The 20,376-nt window shown below is 41.8% G+C and overlaps 1 protein-coding gene across 1 annotated transcript in view; it reads right to left on the minus strand.

Annotated features, from left to right (window-relative positions):
• The window catches only part of ATP8B3 (ATPase phospholipid transporting 8B3), a 301,811-nt gene that overhangs the window by 33,470 nt on the left and 247,965 nt on the right, over positions 1-20,376 (minus strand). The window contains exon 26 of the mRNA XM_075201547.1: positions 11,765-11,895. Within this exon, the coding sequence (XP_075057648.1) occupies positions 11,765-11,895 (131 nt within the window). The remainder of the gene's footprint in view (positions 1-11,764; positions 11,896-20,376) is intronic.

The following is a 20,376-nucleotide window of genomic DNA, read 5'->3' on the forward strand; positions in this document are numbered from 1 at the left end:
CAGAGCTGCAAGCTGTACTTCCGCCTGAAACCACGTTCCTCTGGTTCTGAACAACAAAGGGTAGGAATCATCATCTCTTTAATCCAGGGTGACCCTCAGTCTTGGGCCTTCTCCTTGCCATCAACCAGCCCAGCCTTGCAGTCCGTGGATGCCTTTTTCCTAGTCACTGGAGGAGTTGATGCAACTCGTTATTAAAATTGATCGTCGGATCAGAGAAAGGAAGACTGAACGGGAATCATCTGTACCTGTTGATATATCCTTCAGCTCCTGTGCCACTCTGCCCGACTCCCCTGAACCCATGCAGGTGGGCGCTTACCGCTTACCTACAGATGAACGTTCCAGGAGACGCTCACTAGGTCTCTGTATGTATTGTGGTCAACCTGGCCACTTAGTACGTCTGTGTCCCAATAAGCCGGGAAACTCCAAAGCCTAAGTACAGATGAAGAGGTGTGCTTAGGTCTTCAGGTTATCTCTTCAGATAATTCCTTATTAGTGCCAGGACGTTTGGCTTTCCGTGGTAAATCCACGGACCTGTCAGCATTTCTTGATAGTGGTGCAGCTGGTAACTTCCTGGACATAAAATTGGCTCTTAAGCTCAACATTCAGGATAGCAAGCTGGGATCAAGCATTTCCACCTGTGGGTTAGATGGTAACCCCTTGCCTGGGGGAAGAATTCTCACTAGGACTCCAATGGTTCGGTTGTCTGTAGGAGCCCTCCATACGGAGGAACTCTCCTTCTACCTAATTTCCTGTCCCTCTGCTCCATTGATTCTGGGGTATCCTTGGCTTCGCAGTCATAACCCCCTTATTGACTGGAAAGCAGGGAAAATTGTCCGTTGGAGTCCCGAGTGCTCTTCGTCTTGCTTGACCTTGCCTCTTAGAACTATACAGCCTAGTCCAGAATTGTTGCCGATACCCTACCGGGACTTCAGTGATATTTTTTGCAAGAAGAAAGCTGATTCACTTCCACCACACCGAGAATATGACTGCGCAATTGATTTAGTACCGGGTTCCAAGTTGCCCAAAGGGCGTTTATATTCATTATCCCTTCCTGAAACGCAGGCCATGGAACTATACGTAGAGGAAAACCTGAAGAAAGGGTTCATTCGCCCTTCTAAATCTCCGGTAGGCGCAGGTTGCTTTTTAGTTTCCAAAAAAGATGGCAGCCTTAGGCCTTGCATCGATTTCCGTGGACTGAATAACATCACGATTAAGAACATGTATCCTTTACCCTTGATTTCAGTCCTCTTCGATCAATTGAAAACAGCCACTATATTCTCTAAGATTGACCTCCGAGGGGCCTACAATCTTATCCGAATCAAGAAGGGGGATGAGTGAAAGACTGCTTTCAATACCCAGTCGGGACATTACGAGTATCTCGTAATGCTATTTGGTTTGTGCAATGCCTCGGCAGTCTTTCAGGACCTGATTAACGATGTATTACGTGAGTTCTTGGGAAAAACAGTTGTTGTTTATTTGGATGACATTTTAATCTATTCTGAACCCTTATCTCAGCATCGTCAGCATGTCCGCCAAGTTTTATTTAAATTACGAGAACATCACCTGTACGCTAAATGGGAGAAATGCAAATTTGAGGTGTCCACAGTGGCGTTCCTGGGGTACATCATCTCCTCATCAGGATTCACAATGGATCCGCCAAAGCTCAGGCAATCCAAGATTGGGTCCTCCCTACTAACCTGAAGGCGATCCAAAGATTCCTTGGGTTCGCCAATTATTACCGAAGGTTCATTGGTTCATTCTCTTCATTAGTGGCTCCTATCACTGCCCTCACCCGAAAAGGAGCTAACCCAGCGGACTGGTCTTCGGAAGCATTGGAAAGTTTCTCGGCTCTCAAAGCTGCATTCATTTCTGCACCAGTACTTAGATACCCTGACCCAGAACTTCCATTCATTGTGGAGGTGGACGCTTCGGATCTCGGTGCTGGTGCTATTCTCTCTCAGAAAGACCCATGGAGTAAAAAATTACATCCTTGTGCTTTTTTCTCTAGAAAGTTTCTGCCGGCTGAATGTAATTATGATGTCAGAAACCGTGAATTATTGGCCATTAAATTGGCGTTGGAGGAATGGTGAAATTGGTTAGAGGGAGCTGCACATACCATTACCATCTTCACGGACCATAAAAACCTCCAGTATATTCAGACCGCAAAAACTCTGAATCCCAGGCAGGCTCGCTGGGCACTATTCTTCACCAGGTTTAGGTTCATTATTACATTCCGTCCAGGTTCCAAAAATACTAATGCCGATTCGTTGTCCCGAAGTTTTTTGGCTCATCATTCTCAGTCACCTGACCCGTTGCCTATTATTCCTTCAACCACAATTCATCTCGGACTCACCCAGGATTTAGGAGCTACTATCCGACACTTCCAGAAAATCGCTCCAGTGCAGACATCTGCCAACAAATTATTTGTTCCGGTGCACCTTAGGAAATCGGTCCTCATAGAGGGTCACAATAACCGCTCTAATGGTCATCTAGGAATTCATAGGACTATCGAAATTCTTTTTCGCTGGCTTTGGTGGCCTACCTTATCGGATGATGTGGAGACTTATGTCCGTGCCTGCCCTGAATGTGCCAGAAATAAATCTGCTAGAAACCGTCCTTCTGGTCTACTGTTACCCTTACCTGCTCCAACCAGGCCTTGGACTCATCTTTCGATGGATTTTATTGTTGACCTGCCAGTATCTGCAGGTCATAACACCATTTGGGTAGTGGTGGACCGATTCAGTAAGATGGCACATTTTATATCATTACCCAAGTTACCTGATGCCAGGACCTTGGCCACCTTGTTTCTGACACATATCTTTCGTCTCCATGGGCTTCCCGAAGACAATGTATCGGACCGAGGATCCCAGTTTATTGCACACTTTTGGAGATCTTTTTGTAAATCCATTGGGATCACTATCAGTCTGTCCTCGGCATATCACCCTCAGTCGAATGGACAGACAGAAAGAACCAACCAGGCCTTGGAACAGTTCTTACGCATTTATGTGTCTAAATTCCACGATAACTGGTCCTCTCTCTTACCCTGGGCGGAATTTGCGTATAATAATTCTTGCCATTCCACTATACACACATCCCCGTTCTTCTGCAACCTCGGGTTCCATCCGAAATCCAACTCTTTCTCTACTGTTGTTCCCAGGGGGGATTCCGGAACACATGCCTTTACTGCCAGGTTGAGATCTGTCTGGAAAAAGGTGCACTCTGCACTAGGTCAAGCCTCCCAAAAATCCAAGGTCTTCGCTGATCGCCATCGCAGACCATGTTCATTGAAAGTGGGGGATCTGGTTTGGTTGTCCACACGGAACATAAGGTTGCGGCAACCTTGCAGGAAGTTGGGGCCACGATACATTGGACCATTTGCCATTATAAAACAGATAAATCCAGTCGCATTCCGGCTCAAACTACCACCCTCTTTAAAAATACCGTCTACTTTCCATTGTTCTCTTCTTAAGAAAGCTGTGGCTCCCAGCAAATTCAGTCAGCCTTCCTATAATAGGCCTCAGCCTTTGACTATCAACGGAGACTACGAATACATTGTTGAAAGAATCCTTGACTCAAGGAGAGTTCAGGGCCAAGTGCAATTCTTAGTCCACTGGAAGGGTTACGGTCCAGAAGAGAGATGTTGGATACCACAGAGGCGTCTCCTTGCTGGGAGACTCATTAAAGAATTTTTTAAGAAGTTTCCCATGAAGCCTGGATGTCGGGGTTCCTTGACCCCTCCTCAAGAAGGGGTACTGTTAGTGCTCGCGGCGGCCGCGGGTACCGCCGCGACTCTCCGGAGTCTGCTGGTGACGTTCCGGCCGTTGCTACAGCAACCGGGGTGTCACTTCCGGTTTCTGTGTCCCGGTTGCCTGGGCAACAACCGGGACGCTTTGCTTTCCCTAAACTCCGCGCTCGGCCAGCTGTTAAACAGCCAGGCGCATGCGTACACGTTGAGGCCAGCCCTGCACACCTGTTGGAATCAGCCAATCTAGGCTGATTAAAGCTTTAGTCTCTGCTGGTACTTTGCAGATACGATTGGCTGCAGGCTCTGCTATTATTCTACAGCTGAGGACATGTTCTGGACTGTGTGCTGATTGGCCATCTGTACTATTTAAGGCAATGAGGACTGAGCCTCATTGCCGGTTATAGCGTTCTGCCCTCAGTCCTGCTGCCTGCTTGTTCTATCTGTTTGGTTATTGCTACCTTGGATTGACTACCCGTGTTTTGACCCCTGCTTGTTCCTGGTCCTGAGAACCTTCTCTTCTGACCTTGACCTTTTTGCCTGGATTCCGGATTTTGCTTCTTTGCCTGTGTGTCTGACCCTTCGCTTGTCCCTGGATTTTGCATCTGTGCTTGTGACCTTTGCCCTTGGATACCTCTTCACTACAGCCCACCAATCACTCCACTCCTGGGTATTCCTTTAAGTCAGTATACGTTACTCGACCCTTGGTCGGCCCGCAGCCAAGTCTGTCCCCACCACTAGGGGTTCCAGCGAACACCGGGCCTTCAGAGTAGTCCCCGAGTTTCACTGTACTGGCTTGGGAGTTCCTAACACACAGACAGTATCTCCTGCATGTCACTGTCAATTTTTGAAAAGCTCGGTACCACCAAGTTGATTGTGTGAGAAAAACAGGGAATGTGATGGAATTATCCCCACTGGAATGCTCTCTCAATATTGGTAGCATTATCACAAATGACATATCCTCAGGAGAATCCAAGCGGGAAAAGCCATGTTGCAATAACATCCCTTAGTTTTTCAAACAGATTGTCATCATCATCATCATTTATTTTTATAGCGCCAGCAAATTCCGTAGCGCTTTACAATTGGGAACAAACATTGATAATTCTATTTTGCATGCTGTGGCAAGACTGATTTTCCTTGCAAATCACTATTCCTCTGTTGAATCACTCTGTATGTCTCTACACTGGCTGCCTGTCTTCTACTGAATTCAATATAAAATACCTTTACTAACCTACAAGGCCATCAACAAAGCTGCACCAACATACATCTCCTCTCTTGTCTCAAAATATCTCCCAACTCGGCAACTCCGTTCTGCAAAAGATCTGCGTCTCTCATCTACCCTCATTACATCCTCCCATTCCCGGTTACAGGACTTTTTTCGGGCTGCACTTACTCTATGGAATTCTCTCCCTCACACAAGAAGACTCTCCTCTGGTCTACAAACTTTTAAGCGTTCTCTGAAAACCTACCTATTCAGACAAGCTTATAATATTCCTCAACCACCCTCTTAACCTCACTACCTTTAGCCTGTTACCGCCTGTTACACAATTTCACACAAGACAACTACCCCCTGACCAACATTGTTGTGTGACAGGATCATTTAGCTTATGAGTCACTTTTACCTTTGCAGTCTGGCTGGGCCAAGATGCAAAATGTATACTTAACCTCATGTGTCAATCTCCCATTGTCCCATAGATTGTAAGCTTGCGAGCAGGGCCTTCTCACCTCTTTGTCTGTTTTACCCAGTTTGTTTATTAGTTTATTATGTTTGTCCCCAATTGTAAAGCGCTACGGAATATGTTGGCGCTATATAAATAAATGATGATGATGATGATGATAAGACAATACTGGGTAATACATACAGACAGAGAGGTAAGAGGACCCTACTCGAAAGCTTACAATCTATGGGACAATGGGAGTTAGAAACACAAGGGCATGTGCTACATCATATTGCACAATGGACCAGCTAGACTGCAAAGGTAAAAGTATTGTGTGCTGTGTGTCTGGCAATGTTGGACAGAGGGTTGTTGTCTTGCATTAGCAGTGTAGAGGATGGTAATAGGGTAATCTAGGGAAATTAAGATGATGGTTGAGGAATATCATAACCTTGTCTGAAGAGGTGGGTTTTCAGTGAACGTTTGACGGTTTGAAGACTAGAGGAAAGTCTTACTGTGCAAGGGAGGGAATTCCACAAAGTGGGTGCAGCCCAGAAAAAATCCTGTAACCGAGAATGGGAGGATGTGATGAGAGTGGAGGAGAGACGTAGATCATGTGCAGAACGGAGGTGTCGAGTAGGGAGATATTTCGAGACAAGTGAGGAAATGTATGTCGGTGCAATTTTGTTGATGGCCTTGTATATTAGTAGAAGAAATTTATATCGGATTCGGTGAAATACAGGCAGCCAATGTAGAGACTGACAGAGTGGCTCAGCAGAGGAATAACGATTTGTAAGGAAAATCAATCTAGCCGCTGCGTGCAAAATAGATTGTAGGGGTTCAAGTCTGACCTTGGGAAGACTTGGTGACCAGTTGTCATTGGTATGTCTCTTAGTGAAGCCGCTGACACACAGAGTAGCCTGCCTCAGAATAATCTTGCGTTATTGGGTACATGCTGCTGCTGTTCCTGCTGCTGAAATCAATTCACCAGCCCAGTGGGCTGTCACAATAATATAATTTTTAGTTTGCCCAGTTCCGCTTGTCCACATATATTTGGTTAAGTGTACAGTGGGCTGAATGGCATTTTGTAGCCCAATAATTAAATTTTATTGAACCTTCTGGTAGAGGTGAGGAATTGCTTTTCGAGTAAAATGGTGTAGTGATGGAATTTGGTAAAGGGGACACAGGACCTCAATTAACTGTCTAAAGCTAGCTGAATTAATAGTGGATATTGGACCCAGGTTTAATACTAGCATAGTCTTCATGGTGTCTGTGATCCACTTTGCAACTGGGTGACATCTTTCATACTTGCTTCATCTTGCAAAGGATTGTTTAACAGTCAATTGTTGTAGACTACTATTAGTCTTTTTTTTGGTCTACTTCTGGGTTGAAGATCCAACCCTAGCAGCAGCAGGAGCGGAACTAACGCTCAAGAATTCTTCATTGTAATCCTGGATAGGAAAGAAGTCATGTAGCCTTAGCAACTTGGATACAGGACTAACTCTGATCACTATTGAGGATATTGATGAGAAAGGTGTTGTTGTGACTTTACAAAGGCTACAAATGGCTAGACAACTGTTGTCAGGATTGGGTAATAATAATTGCACACATAAGAGGTGGATTTTTTGGTCTTATGCCCAGGCATGACAATGGCCTTCATCTTATCACTGGCATGAACTGTTTCCACTGGTGCATGACTTACACTAGCAAAATCATCTTCATCATCATCCTCAACATCTTCATAAGCGTTATCCCCCTCATCCTGTTGTAAATGCAAATGGTATCCTACATTTGTGTATTACCGGCTACACTAAGAGGCATACTGCTGACAACCTGTTTAAAAAACTAAGGGATGTCATTGCAACATGGCTTTTCCCGCTTGGACTCTCCTGAGGATATGTCATTTGTGATAATGCTACCAATATTGTGAGAGCATTGCAGCGGGGATAATTCCATCACATTCCCTGTTTTGCTCACACAATCAACTTGGTGGTACCGAGCTTTTCAAAATTTGACAGTGACATGCAGGAGATACTGTCTGTGTCCTGAAATAATTTGGGTCATTTTCGGCATTCTGCAATAGCATGTAGGAGATTGCAGCTGCTGCAAGAAGAATCGAATTTGAGGGGGAATTTACTATAGTCCAGCGCAGTGGAGAATACTTTCCGTGTTGTGCAAGGTGCTGCAACCACTCTAAGTAGTCACCTGTGAAGTGAGTTCAGACACCAATAGTTTGAGCAAAGTGATTCCCTTAATTAGATTTTTCGTAAAGCACCTTGAAAAATTGAAGGACGAGATAAAGCAAAGAAATTACGCTAAGTATGTTGGACTTGTAGATTAGGTACTGTACTTCGCCAGAATCCAAGAGTTATCAACTTCTGGAAATAGTATCACAACATTTTGTCGACTATGCTTGATCCAAGGTTTAAGAGCTATGTCTTCTCTTTATTTCCTACTGTCCCAGATTACAAGAGATGTAATGAGCTCCTGGTGAGCAAGTTGATAGCTGAAATGCTACCTGACACAACGTCGGCCCCTACTTCAGTTTCTCAGGCCACTGCTGCTAAGAAAAAAATAAGCTTTTTTTTTTTTAAATCCAGTATTTTTATTGAAATTTTTTAAGATATAAACATACTAAACAACAAAAAGAAAAGAAAAACAATCGCATACATATCGGAATTAAATGACGGAATTTACAAGATTACATTAAAGCATAATAATAATAAATGTGCTATATTCATTCAGGATCATACATCGTAAATGCTTATACATAAGTATGTTAAACATGCAGGGTTTATTACATGGACTCAGATACTTATCATAAGAACTGCGGTAGCCATACATTTAAGTAGATAGAGCATCTGTACTAGATGACATAGGATAGAATGGAGACTCTAACCATCTGTACCATATATTCTCAAATTCCTTCAGAGCCTGTCTGCTAGTATAAACAAATCTCTCGTGCCTTATGGTGGTATTGACCAGTGCCTTCCAATTTTTAACTATGGGACTCGTCGGGGCCAACCACAGCCTCGCTATACAGACCTTAGCCAACATCAATAACTGTGAAATGTACATTTTTGCCAGTTTATTAACTTTCCCCTTTAATCGGAGCCCAAAGAGACAAGTGGCCGGTGAACTAAGAGACACTTCAATTCCAGCAACCTGAATACATCTCCTGATCCTTCGCCAGAAGATTTGTATACATGAACACTCCCATAGAAGGTGCCAAAAGTTAGCATTGATCGAATTGCATTTCGGACAGTTAGGGGTAGCATCCGGGCAAAATTTTGCCAATCTAATAGGGGTAAAGTAGGCCCTGTGTAAGATAAACACCTGTATTTGTTGAAATTTTAATGATGAAGTATAACCTTTAGTACTGTCTGTAACCATTTCCCACTCCTTGTCTGATAAAGGGCCAATATCTATTTCCCACTGATTCCTCAAACCATCCAAATCATCTGCAGTGGATTCATACAGAAGACATGAATACATTCGAGAGATCAGACCTCTATAACCCAAGGCCTGTAATTGTTTCCTCAGTGGATCCACCCCAAACACCAAAGTCTCCCCTTTAAATTGTGTGTTTAGGGCGTGTCGTAACTGAAGGTAAGAATAAAACATTGTTCTGGGTACAGAGAATTCCCCAACCAACTGTTCGAAGGATTTAAGTACATTTGTATCATAAAGCTGACCTACCGACACCACACCCAACCGAGACCACTCCCTGGCCCTCTTCACTGTATTCAACTTCTCAAATTTCTTTGCCCCCCAGATAGGAGTATATGTATCAATGTCAGTTTATTTCATTATTTTATTACAGATTGTCCAAATCTTAACTGCCTGAATCAGGAGCGGAGAAGCCCGCACACCAAGCCGCCCCGGCCAGCAGTGACTGTAAGGGAGTGTGATTAGAATTAAATTGGTGTACCAACACCCAATGTAGCTCATGGTAATCGGGGTCCGAAACCCATGCCTTAAGGTGGACCAATTGAGAGGCAAAGCTTTTTTAAGAGACGCAAGGATGATGCAGATGATTCAGCAGAAGATTTTGACATTTGGTCTGGTCTAAAGGAATTGCCCAAAAATTGTGACAGCTCTGTCGTAAAATGAACTACACATTCCACGAGGAAGGCCTTTACTGGCATCTCAATCAAAGTACAGAGACTTCTCTAATGGTGGCTTCCAGCCGGGATTAATTAGTATTGAGTGATGATGATGTACACCCTGACGAGGGTGAGGATGATGACAATGTAGATTTTTTGTGCTGTGATCTAGCTGAGAGAATGAATCTAGCTGATGCTGGATTGGTTATTAATGTTTGGGTAAAATGACATGTTGGCAAATTTTAAGTTTTTCTTCAGTTAACGTTCACCTTTACTAAAGATGTGTTTTTTTTATTCTTTAAAAAGGTACAAATCTTTTTTTTACATTTTTGTTTTTGACATTTATGTTGCAGAGACGTCTGTAATGGTGGTTTCCTCTGGTGTTGAATTAATATTGTGTTAGTATGATGTACACACTGATAAGGGCAAGAATGAGGCTGAAAATGAAGACAACAACATCTTGCCACTGTAGATTTCATTGACAGCACTGTTACCTTAGCTTCCTTAAGCCCATTGTTACCTTGTTTTATGGGGGGCCCAACAAACCAAGCACTTCAGCCACAAAAGTGGCATTCGTTGTCGCTGAAGTGCTTGGTTTGTTAAAGTGTGCATGTCCTTTTTATTATCCATTATAAGGGTGGGTAGGAGGGTCCCAAGGACAATTCCATCTTGCACCCCTTTTCCTTTTCCGCTCTGTGCCAATGTTACCTACATGTGCTATAAGTGCTGAAGTTTGTTTTCAGTCATCCTTTCAATTTCTTCTCTCTCGTACATGTGACGACATACTTTTTTTTTCACTGGGTTCACCATTTCCAACTGTGTTATAGGAGTGCTCTGGGTAACAGCAATCTCCTCGTCTTCATCTTACAAATCTTCATCTGCAGGTGACACACCCATTTGTTTTCTCAGGTCTATTAAATATGTCCAGTTTAAAGAATAGCTATCATCCTTCCTCAGGGCCATCTCTGTATTATTTTTCTGAAGCGCAGTGTATCTCTTGTGTACAAGCTCTCTTAAAACTGGGATTTTATCCGGTGGGTCATGTTTTAATTTAAGTACGGTCTCCTCAACTGCATATATATATTGGTTTAAATCTCTCTTCAATGCAGCGTATTCCGAGTTTATGGATTCCATGCTGCCCACATGTTCCGTGTCACAGTCTGTCTGAAGCAGATGTAATGCCACTCCAGTTGTAATATCCATTCATGTGTCTACATAAGTTTGGCAGTTCTTCAGGGATGAGAGGGAGGATTCCAGAGAGGAGAATGATATTAAAGATGCAGCACAAGCAGACATGGTTTAATAATGTAGCGTTCATTGACAGCACTGTTGGCCTTAAGCCAACTAAGCTATTGGTAGCTTGCTTTGTGGCTGCCCAAACAAACCAAGCACTTCAGTCACAAAAGTGACACTCCTCATCACTGGAGTGCTTGCTTTGTTAAAATGTACATGTCCTTTTCAATATCTTACATAAGAGTGCGTAGGAGGGTCCAAAGACAATTCCATCTTCCACCACTTTTCTTTTCTGCCACTGCTGTGTGACAATGTTTCCTTGATGTGCTATGAACTGTTTGTGTTTGTGTCTTTGCTCTGTCGCTTAGCATCCAGCCAGATCGCTGCAGTGTTTGTCCAAAGTGGATGAAAATAATATTGTGACCTGTGAGGTGGTCAAAATTGACTGAAATGACTGGAAATTAGTGTTATTGAGGTTAATAATAATAATGTAACAACAAAAAAAGAGCAAAAGTATGTGATTTTAGCATATTTCAGCTATTTTTCTAAAAAATACAGATCCAAAACCAAAACCAAAACACGCGAGAGCGGTTTTACCAAAACCAAAACACGAACTTAATCCAAATCCAAAGCCAAAACAAAAACAAAAACAAAAACACGGGGTCAGTGAACATCTCTACTAAAAAGGTTTATATCTGAACATTTCAATTGTGGGTTTTAGCGATTATTCAAATTCAATTGACTTGTATCAAGCAAATTTAAAAAGTTAGCTTGTGAGCATTTGCCATTTCCTAGTTAATACAGTATAAGTGGTAAGCAGTCAAGACTACTGTAAGTTTTTTTACATTTATAAAAAAAATTGCCAGACTTGGCAAATTAGATAATCCTTAGTGCCACAAAGAAGAAAATAATTTTAAGTGTTTTTAACCATAAGGAAGCAGAGTAATAATTAACAGTAATTTTAAGTGATTTTTTATTATTAATACATAATACCCATATTAAGATGTAAATTAACAGTTAATACTTACATGGTGGACTTGGTTGTGACTGATTAGTTTGGTGACAAAACTAACAAGAAGTGAAGGTAGAATGCTTATTCCTACTGCCAGCATTATGATGAACCAGATAAATCCATGGCTTAATGTATTTCGTGTTGCATCTATTACAAATAATGATAAATAAACAATTAATAAAGAGCTTATAGATGAAAATAACTGGGTAAAAAAATGCACCAGCCAAATGTGCAGCAATGTGTTGTCTTCAGATTAGTTTTCTAAATTTTTGTGAGATACATGAAGCAATAGGACTCATGCGCGTCTCATTTGGAGTATAGTACCATAGTATATCCTCAGGGTGTCACAACTGAACTCATGTTATGCTAACACTAAGTGAAGTGGACTCTCACTTTTTTCTTTTCTTTTTTTTTGCATAGAACTAATTACGTTTGGAGTTCTGAATAAGCACATATGACTTCTATGACATACGTATTTCTTGTGTGCAAGTACAGAGCAAAAGAAAAGCATTTTGCTGTTTGGCAATTAAACTCTGTTCTGATACACTATATAGATATTTGTCAGCAATTACATGTAAAGTTAAATGTAAATGAGTCATTCTATTACTAATATTACTGCTACAAAACCCACTCACCTGAACCTGTGTGACTTGTGTTAGATAAGGGGTTAATCACTACAGGACCACCTGTTCTTTCTAATACCCTGTCATACTGTCTCAAAAACTCAGGTTACTGCTGGGGCTCGAGGCTGAGTGTGAACGGGGTCCCCTGCATCTACCTGTGTCGAATGACAGTCTGAACGGTAAGACCCTGGGTTTTTCAACCCAGGTCTCACCGAAAACTATTTAGTGTGAACCCGGTCTAGCTGGGAATTTGCTGGGATGGGAGGCTCTGTCACCCGGCAATATCCCGAGTTCATATACCTGTGATATTGCCGGGGCAGCAGTGTAAGTGCAGTATAACTAGATAAAGGATTCCCCGGCGCTGAGCGTGGGGGGGGGGGGGGCAGGGGATAAGGTGGATTGAATAATGTTGACACAAAAATAGATGTATGGAGTGTATTGTATAGTAAACAATAACAAAATACACAAGAGTGATCACTCTATAATAACAATCAAAGTGAATGTAAGCAAATTGGCAGTTGCCAAATCACAGAAGAGCCTGTCGGCTCAAAGTTCATAAATAGGATTGTACTGTATTAATGGATCGTTTATGTAAGTAGACCCCCGGAGTCTATAGAGAAAATAAACAGGTAATAGCATAATAAACTGGAGAGCAAATCCGTTACTCCAGCTATGGCCGCTATATAATTTCTATGAGTAATAGTCGCCAGGCAAAATAAAGTGACAAACAGTATGCAATAAACTTGACTGAAAGTCCTAAGATAAACAGTGCAAACGGGATATTGACAATCGAATAAAGTGCTTAACCCAGTCCTCAGGGCTCCCCAACAGTGCAGGTTTTCCATATCTCCTTGCTGGAGCACAGGTGTATTCATTACTGACTGACACATTGTAACAGATCCACAGGTGGTCCTAATTATGTCCCATGTGATCCAGAAAACCTGCACTGTTGGACTGGGTTTGGGAAAAGCTGGCTTAATCTATAAGTCCAAAATAATAAGCGGAATTGCTTTGTTTCATTTCCTCCTTCAATTTCTCTAGCTGCTTTTCAAAAAGTCTAATTAAGGGAATCACTTGACTCAAGCTAATAGTGTCTGCACTCTCTTCACAGGTGACTACTACGAGTGGTTTCAGCACCTTGCACAACACGGAAAGTATTCTTCACTGCGATGGGCTAAAGTACATTCCCCCTAAATTCTATTCTTCTTGCAGCTGCTGCATTCTCCTACATGCTGTTGCACAATGCCGAAAATTACCCTAAATATTTCTGGACATAGACAGCATCTCCTGCATGTCATTGTCATTTTTTTAAAAGTTCTGTACCACCAAGTTGATTGTGTGAGCAAAACAGGGAATGTGATGGAATTCAACCACTGCAATGTTCTAACAATATTGGTGGCGTTATCAGAAATCACATATCCTCAGGAGAGTTCAAGCAGGATAGGCCACGTTGCAATGACATCCCTTAGTTTTTCAAACAGGTTGTCAGCGGTATTACCTCTGACCTGCGCCTTGTCTCGTCTCTGATAACCACTTCCCACTCCCGCCTTCAAGACTTCTCCTGTGCTACTCCCCACTTATAGAATTCCCTACAACGCTCAATCAGACTTTCCCACAGCCTTCAAATCTTTAGATGCTCTTTGAAAATCCATGTCTTTTTTAGAGGTGACCTTATCCTCGATAACACTATTTACACTAATGCACCCTAACAACTAACCCAATCTCCACTCTGAGCCACACTCGCTCCTATTGTTTCAGCTGTGCCCTCTTTCCTTTAGAATGTATGCTCTCTAATGAGCAGGGTCCTCCATACCCGTTGTTTTCATGTCTCCATTCATTTTGTCTGCATTGTCTGTTCTTGTTTTACGTATGTCCTGTTTTATGTATGTCCTTGTCTTCCCTAGTGTACGATGCTGTGGAGCACTGTAGCTTCTTACAAATCTTCGATAATAATATGCCTCTAAGTGAAGCAATGATACACAGAGTAGCCCGCCCCTGAAAGATCTGGCGTTGTTTGTTAGATGCAGCTGTTACTGCTGCTGAATGCAATTTGCCAACCCAGTGGGCTGTCACAGTCATATAATTTTTATTTTTGCGAGTTCCACTTGTCCCAATATCTGTGGTTAAGTGTACAGTGGGTAGAATGGCATTTTGTAGCCAAATAATTTTCTTTTTTGTAATGCCTGGTACAGTTGAGGAATTGCTTGTCTAGTAAAATGGTGTTGAGATGAAAATTGGTAACAGGGACACAGGACCTCAATTAGCTGTATTATTCCTGCTGCATTAATGGTGGACATTGGATGCAGATCTAATACTAATATAGTCGTTATGGAGCCTGTGATCTGCTGAGTGACTGAGTTGCCAAACTTGCTTCCTCTTGCAAAGGATTGTTTAACAGTCAATTGTTGTAAACTACTAGTAGTCTTCTTCTTGGTCTGTTTTTAAGATCCACTCTCAGCAGCAGCAGCAGTGGGCCTAACGCTCAAGGATTCTTCTGAGGAGTCCTGGATAGGGGAGGAGTCATCTCGCCATAGCAACTTGGATGCAGAACTAACTCTGATGATTTGTGAGGAAATTGATGATGAAGGTGTTGGGGTGTAGATTGCAGGTGCTGGAATCTAGCTGAGAGATGGGAGGTAGCTGATGCTGCACTGCTTGCTGTTATTCTTTAGCATAAGTTTCTGATTTTCACACAAGCATTCCATGAACTCGCTTTAAATGGCGTAACATGGATGAGGTTCCTAGATGGTTAAGGTCCCTACCTCTACTGACTGTGGTTATACAATGCTACAAATGGCTAGACAACTGTTGTCAGGATTTGTGTAAAAATAATTCCACACATAAAAGGTTGATTTTTTGGTCTTATGCCCAGGCATGACAATGGCCATCTTCTTATCACTGGCAAGAACTGCTTCCACTGGTGCATGACTTGCCACAGTAGAGTTAATTAACAGCACTGTTTGCTTAGGTGCCTTAAGCACATTGTTAGCTTGCTTTGTGGGTGCCCAGACAAACCAAGCACTTCAGCCACAAAAGTGGCACTGATTGTCGCTAGAGTGCTTGCTTTGTTAAACTGTACATGTCCTTTTCAATATCTTACATAAGGGTGGGTGGGAGGACCCAAAGACACTTCCATCTTGCATGATTTTTATTTTTATTTTCAGCCACTGCTGTGTGGCAATGTTTCCTAGATGTTCTATGAACTGCTGTGTGTTTGTGTCATTGTTATCGCTTAGCATCCAACCAGGTCGCTGCAGTCTTTGTTTGAAAGTGTATGAAAAAAATATTGTGATCTGTGAGGTGGTCAAAATTGACCCCCTCACCTGCATTTTAGTGTTATTGAGTTTAATATTAATGTAGGAAAAAAAGAGCAAAATTATGTGATTTTAGCAAAAAAAAAAAAAAAAAGGGATTTAAGAGAAATATATGTATCCAAAACCAAAGCCAAAACACGCAAGGGCAGTTTTGCCAAAACCAAAACACAAAGTAGATCCAAAACCAAAACCAGAACATGGGGGTTAGTGAACATTATAGTATAACAATAATTAGATGCCCTTTTCATTCACATGTATACTACTAATTCCAATCAAGACTTGGTTTCACAGACCACATTGTGAGGAATTCCTAGATTACTGCCCTCACTCAGAATACCATCAAAATGTATATTGTATATTCCACTACAATTAAGCTTTAAGACACCAAAAATTATCATTAACCCAAATAATACCCTGTATTAAAGTTATATCATACTTGCCCACTCTTCCGGAATGTCTGGGAGACTCCCGAATTACGGGTAGGCCTCCCGGACTCCCAGGACAGTAGAGAATTCTCCCACACCCTGCCCACTTCCTAGTGCAGTGGGCAGGATGTAAGCCTCAACAACGCGATTTGCGTGGAACTGCGTCATTTTGGCTCCGCCCTGTCACAAAATGTCAATTTCATCACTGGGAGCAGGGCCAAAGCAACACAAACGTCCCCACCCCACCCCTCCTGTCCTCCAGCCACATCCCTCTCCGGGAAGTATGAGTTATGTAGTAGTTTCATTAGCCAAGCGGTCTGATTGAGAATCCAGTAAGAACACAAAGACAGAATCTTATTAAAAAGGGAGAAAATACAGAAATTAAAAATTATGATTCCCTTTGTTGTAGGAGAATGTGAATCAAAACTCCAATGTTGGTGCCTGGATCATAAATTGTGTCTGCCAATCAGACATGAGCTGGGAGTCACAAAGTCTGGTAATCTGCACAAACAGCCTATTCACACTTCTTTGCAAAGTGGCAAGAATGGCACCTTCAGATATAACATCCATCTTAGATGAAGCAGAGCAAATTAGGTAGATTAGCATTAAATGAATCCTTATGTACTTGCCCACAGTAAGTTACAACAATAAATGTTTTATATTTTAACCCCAGATTGCATTATAGACAATTACTTACACATCTCTGTCTTAGACCCCATGATAGACCTACATTAGTGATAAAGTTTAATTACCCATTATATGTAATAAGTCTGTAAGCGAGAATTACAGCAATTACACCACAATCTTCTAAAAGCATGAAACCCATTTTCACTTAGTTTTGAAAAGATACAATTTTATGGCTATTAATTAGCTCCCCTTCCACTTTACGTTTGCAAGGTTAATATCTCATGTAAATTTAAAAGGCATTGTTAATCCAAGGTGGTAGACATGTGACTAGTGAAGGACTAAAGTGGACATTTGCAGTTATAATGCAGCATGCATTATCAGAAATTAACTAGAAAAAATGCTGAATCTGCTTTGGAAACTGCCAACACATACTTATATGTGTTAACCCTCTTTAAATCACATCTGCCATTAATTTTATTGCTCTGCAAGAAACCAAACCACAATGGATGATTGAACCAAATATTTAAGAAAATATCACAGACTGATAATGTTTCCATGTTACAGACTTACTTTTTAAGATAGGATTTCTAAGTTTCTTTAGATGTCAAATGAATTTACCAGCTTATCGATATTCAGATGTTTCGGCCATATTGGCTCAAAGCGGTAAGAGTTAACTTATCACTTTGCCGGGCCAGTATCTAGAGATATGCGCATGCATGACACGGCTTGCCAGAAAATCATGTTTTTATCGACGATAGGGCTATTAAGTAGATATTTTATCATGGATGATACAGTACTCATATAAGCTAAACCAAATTCAATACACACTGAAGAAATAAAATGTGTGTGGACCCTACAATTCTCACACTCATTTCAGTGCGTTTCTCCATTGTATTTAGTGAATACATTTAGAAACATATATGGCCTGAGTCATTAAGGAGAGCAAAGCAAAAAAAGGGAGTAAAATTGCACCTTGGCAAAACAATTTTGCTTTTGAAGGGGAGGTAAATTTAAAATGTGGAGACCGAGTTATAGTTGGGGTAGGGCATATCCAAGATCAAATTTAAATTTCATTGTAAAAATAAAGCTATCAAATATTTGTGTGCAACATGAAAATGCAGCCAGTATTTTCCTTATGTGCAAAATAATAAACTCATTTGCACCCCTTGCATTGTAACATGGTTTATCCAGGATCAACTTTACTCCTTTTTTGCCTTGCTCTTCTTAATGACTTATTTAAATTTATCTAGTGTTTTATCCTTCTTAGCAGTGTTTCAGGACATGCATGTTATGTTTGTTATGATTCTAGTTGGTCACTCATATTGAGCATTACGTGGTATTCCATGCATATGCATTAAGAAGCCTGTTACCATAGATACAGATCCTTGACGCATTTTCTGGATAATAGATTTTTATCATGTTTTCCTATGCATCCATTTATTGATTGTATTTTATGATTATATTTATCATCACTTATTTATAAAGCACTGACATATTACACAACGGCATACATGAATTACATACCATGACAAGAAACAAAAATCAAAGCTGGCCCTGCCCAAATGATTTTACAATCTAAGAGGTGTGAGGAACGCTTAATACATAAAATACCGGAATAACACCTGTAGCTGCTGGTGAGCATTATATATTATTTCTAATTTTTTAATTGCGCATGAAATTATATGTATATACCAGTAAATGTTGTTATATAAAATGGAGTAATACAGTCATGGCCAACAATTTTGACAATGACACAAATATTATTTTTCACAAAGTTTGCTGCTTCAGTGTTTTTAGACCTTGTTGTCAGATGTTGCTATGGTATACTGAAGTAAAATTACAAGCATTTCATAAGTGTCAAATGCTTTTACTGACAATTACATTAAGAGTGTTCAAATAGTCAATATTTGCAGTGTTGACTGATGGCCGCCCATTCCTGCCTAATCAATGCTTGGAGTTTGTCAGAATTAGTGTGTTTTTGTTTGTCCACCCGCCTTTTGAGTATTGACCACAAGTTCTCAATGGGTTTAAGGTCTGGGGAGTTTCCTGAACATGGACCATGTTGATGTTTTGATCCCCGAGCCACTTACTTATCAATTTTGCCTTATGGCAAGGTGCTCCATCATGCTGGGAGAGGCATTGTTTGTCACAAAACTGTTCTTGGTATGTTTTGCGAAGTTGCTCTTGGAGGATGTTTTGGTACCATTCTTTATTCATGCCTGTGTTCTTAGGCAAAATTGTGAGTGAGTCCACTCCCTTGGCTGAGAAGCAACCCCACACATGAATGGTCTCAGGATGCTTTACTGCTGGCATGACACAGGACTGCTGGTAGCACTCACATTTCCTTTACCAGACAAGCATTTTTCCAAATGCCCCAAACAATCTGAAAGGGGATTCATCAGAGAAAATGACTTTACCCCAGTCTTCAGCAGTCCAATCTCAGTACATTTTGCAGAATATCAGTCCGTCCCTGATGTTTCTCTCTGAGAGAAGTGGCTTCTTTGCTAGCCTTTTTAACACCAGGCCATCCTCCAAAAGTCTTCGCCTCACTGTGCATGCAGATGCACTCACACTTGCCTGCTGCCATTCCTGAGCAAGCTCTGCACTGGTGGTGCCGTGATCATGCAGCTGAATCAACTTTAGGAGATGGTCCTGGGGCTTGCTAGATGTTCTTGGGCTCCCTGAAGCCTTCTTCACAACTATTGAACCTCTCTCCTTGAAGTTCTTGATGAGCCAATAAATGATTGATTTAGATGCAATCTTACTAGCAGCAATATCCTTGCTTGTGAAGCCCTTTTTGTGCAAAGCAATGATGACTGCACATGTTTTCTTGCAGATAACCATCGTTAACAGAGGAATAACAATGATTTCAAGCACCACCCTCCTTTTAAAGCTTCCAGTGTGTTAATCTAACTCAATCAGCATGACACAGTGCTCTCCAGCCTTGTCCTCATCAACACTCTCACCTGTGTTAAGAAGAGAATCACTGACCTGATGTCAGCTGATCCTTTTGTCGCAGGGCTGCAATGCAGTGGAAATGTTGTTTTTTGGGATAAAGTTCATTGTTATGGCAAAGAGGGACTTTGAAATTAATTGCAATTCATCTGATCAGTCTTCTGGAGTATATGCAAATTGCCATCATAAAAAGTGAGGCAGCAGACTTTATGAAAACATTTTTTGTGTCACTCTCAAAACTGTAGGCCAAGACTGTAGATATAGATTGGATGTGGGGAAGAAAGGATAGTTCTTAGCCAAGAATCACACCTAGGTGTTAGGAACCCCTCCAACCAATACAATACCACCTGGAGTCTACTCTGATAGTCAGGTGTTTGCTGGAGCCCCTAGTGGTGGGGACAGGCTTGGCTGCAGACTACAGAGGGTCGTGTGGCATGTACTAGCTGCGGGGAACCCAGGAGCAGAGGATAATGGCAGACAGCAATTCCAAAGGACAGGCCAAGGTCAGGGGTCACTTGCTAGGAAGAATCGTCAGGAAACAAGCCAAGGGTCGAGGTCACGGGCAAATCAGCAGAAACGGTGGTACAGGCCAGAAGGTCATGGGCACAGGCAAACGGCAAATCCAGTAAACAGGCAGGGGTCATAGGATCCCGTCCTATACCCTGGAGAGGAGGGGGGCCAGAC

The sequence above is a fragment of the Mixophyes fleayi genome, chromosome 1 (assembly GCF_038048845.1).
Source record: "Mixophyes fleayi isolate aMixFle1 chromosome 1, aMixFle1.hap1, whole genome shotgun sequence".
In the NCBI taxonomy this organism is placed as follows: domain Eukaryota; kingdom Metazoa; phylum Chordata; class Amphibia; order Anura; family Limnodynastidae; genus Mixophyes; species Mixophyes fleayi.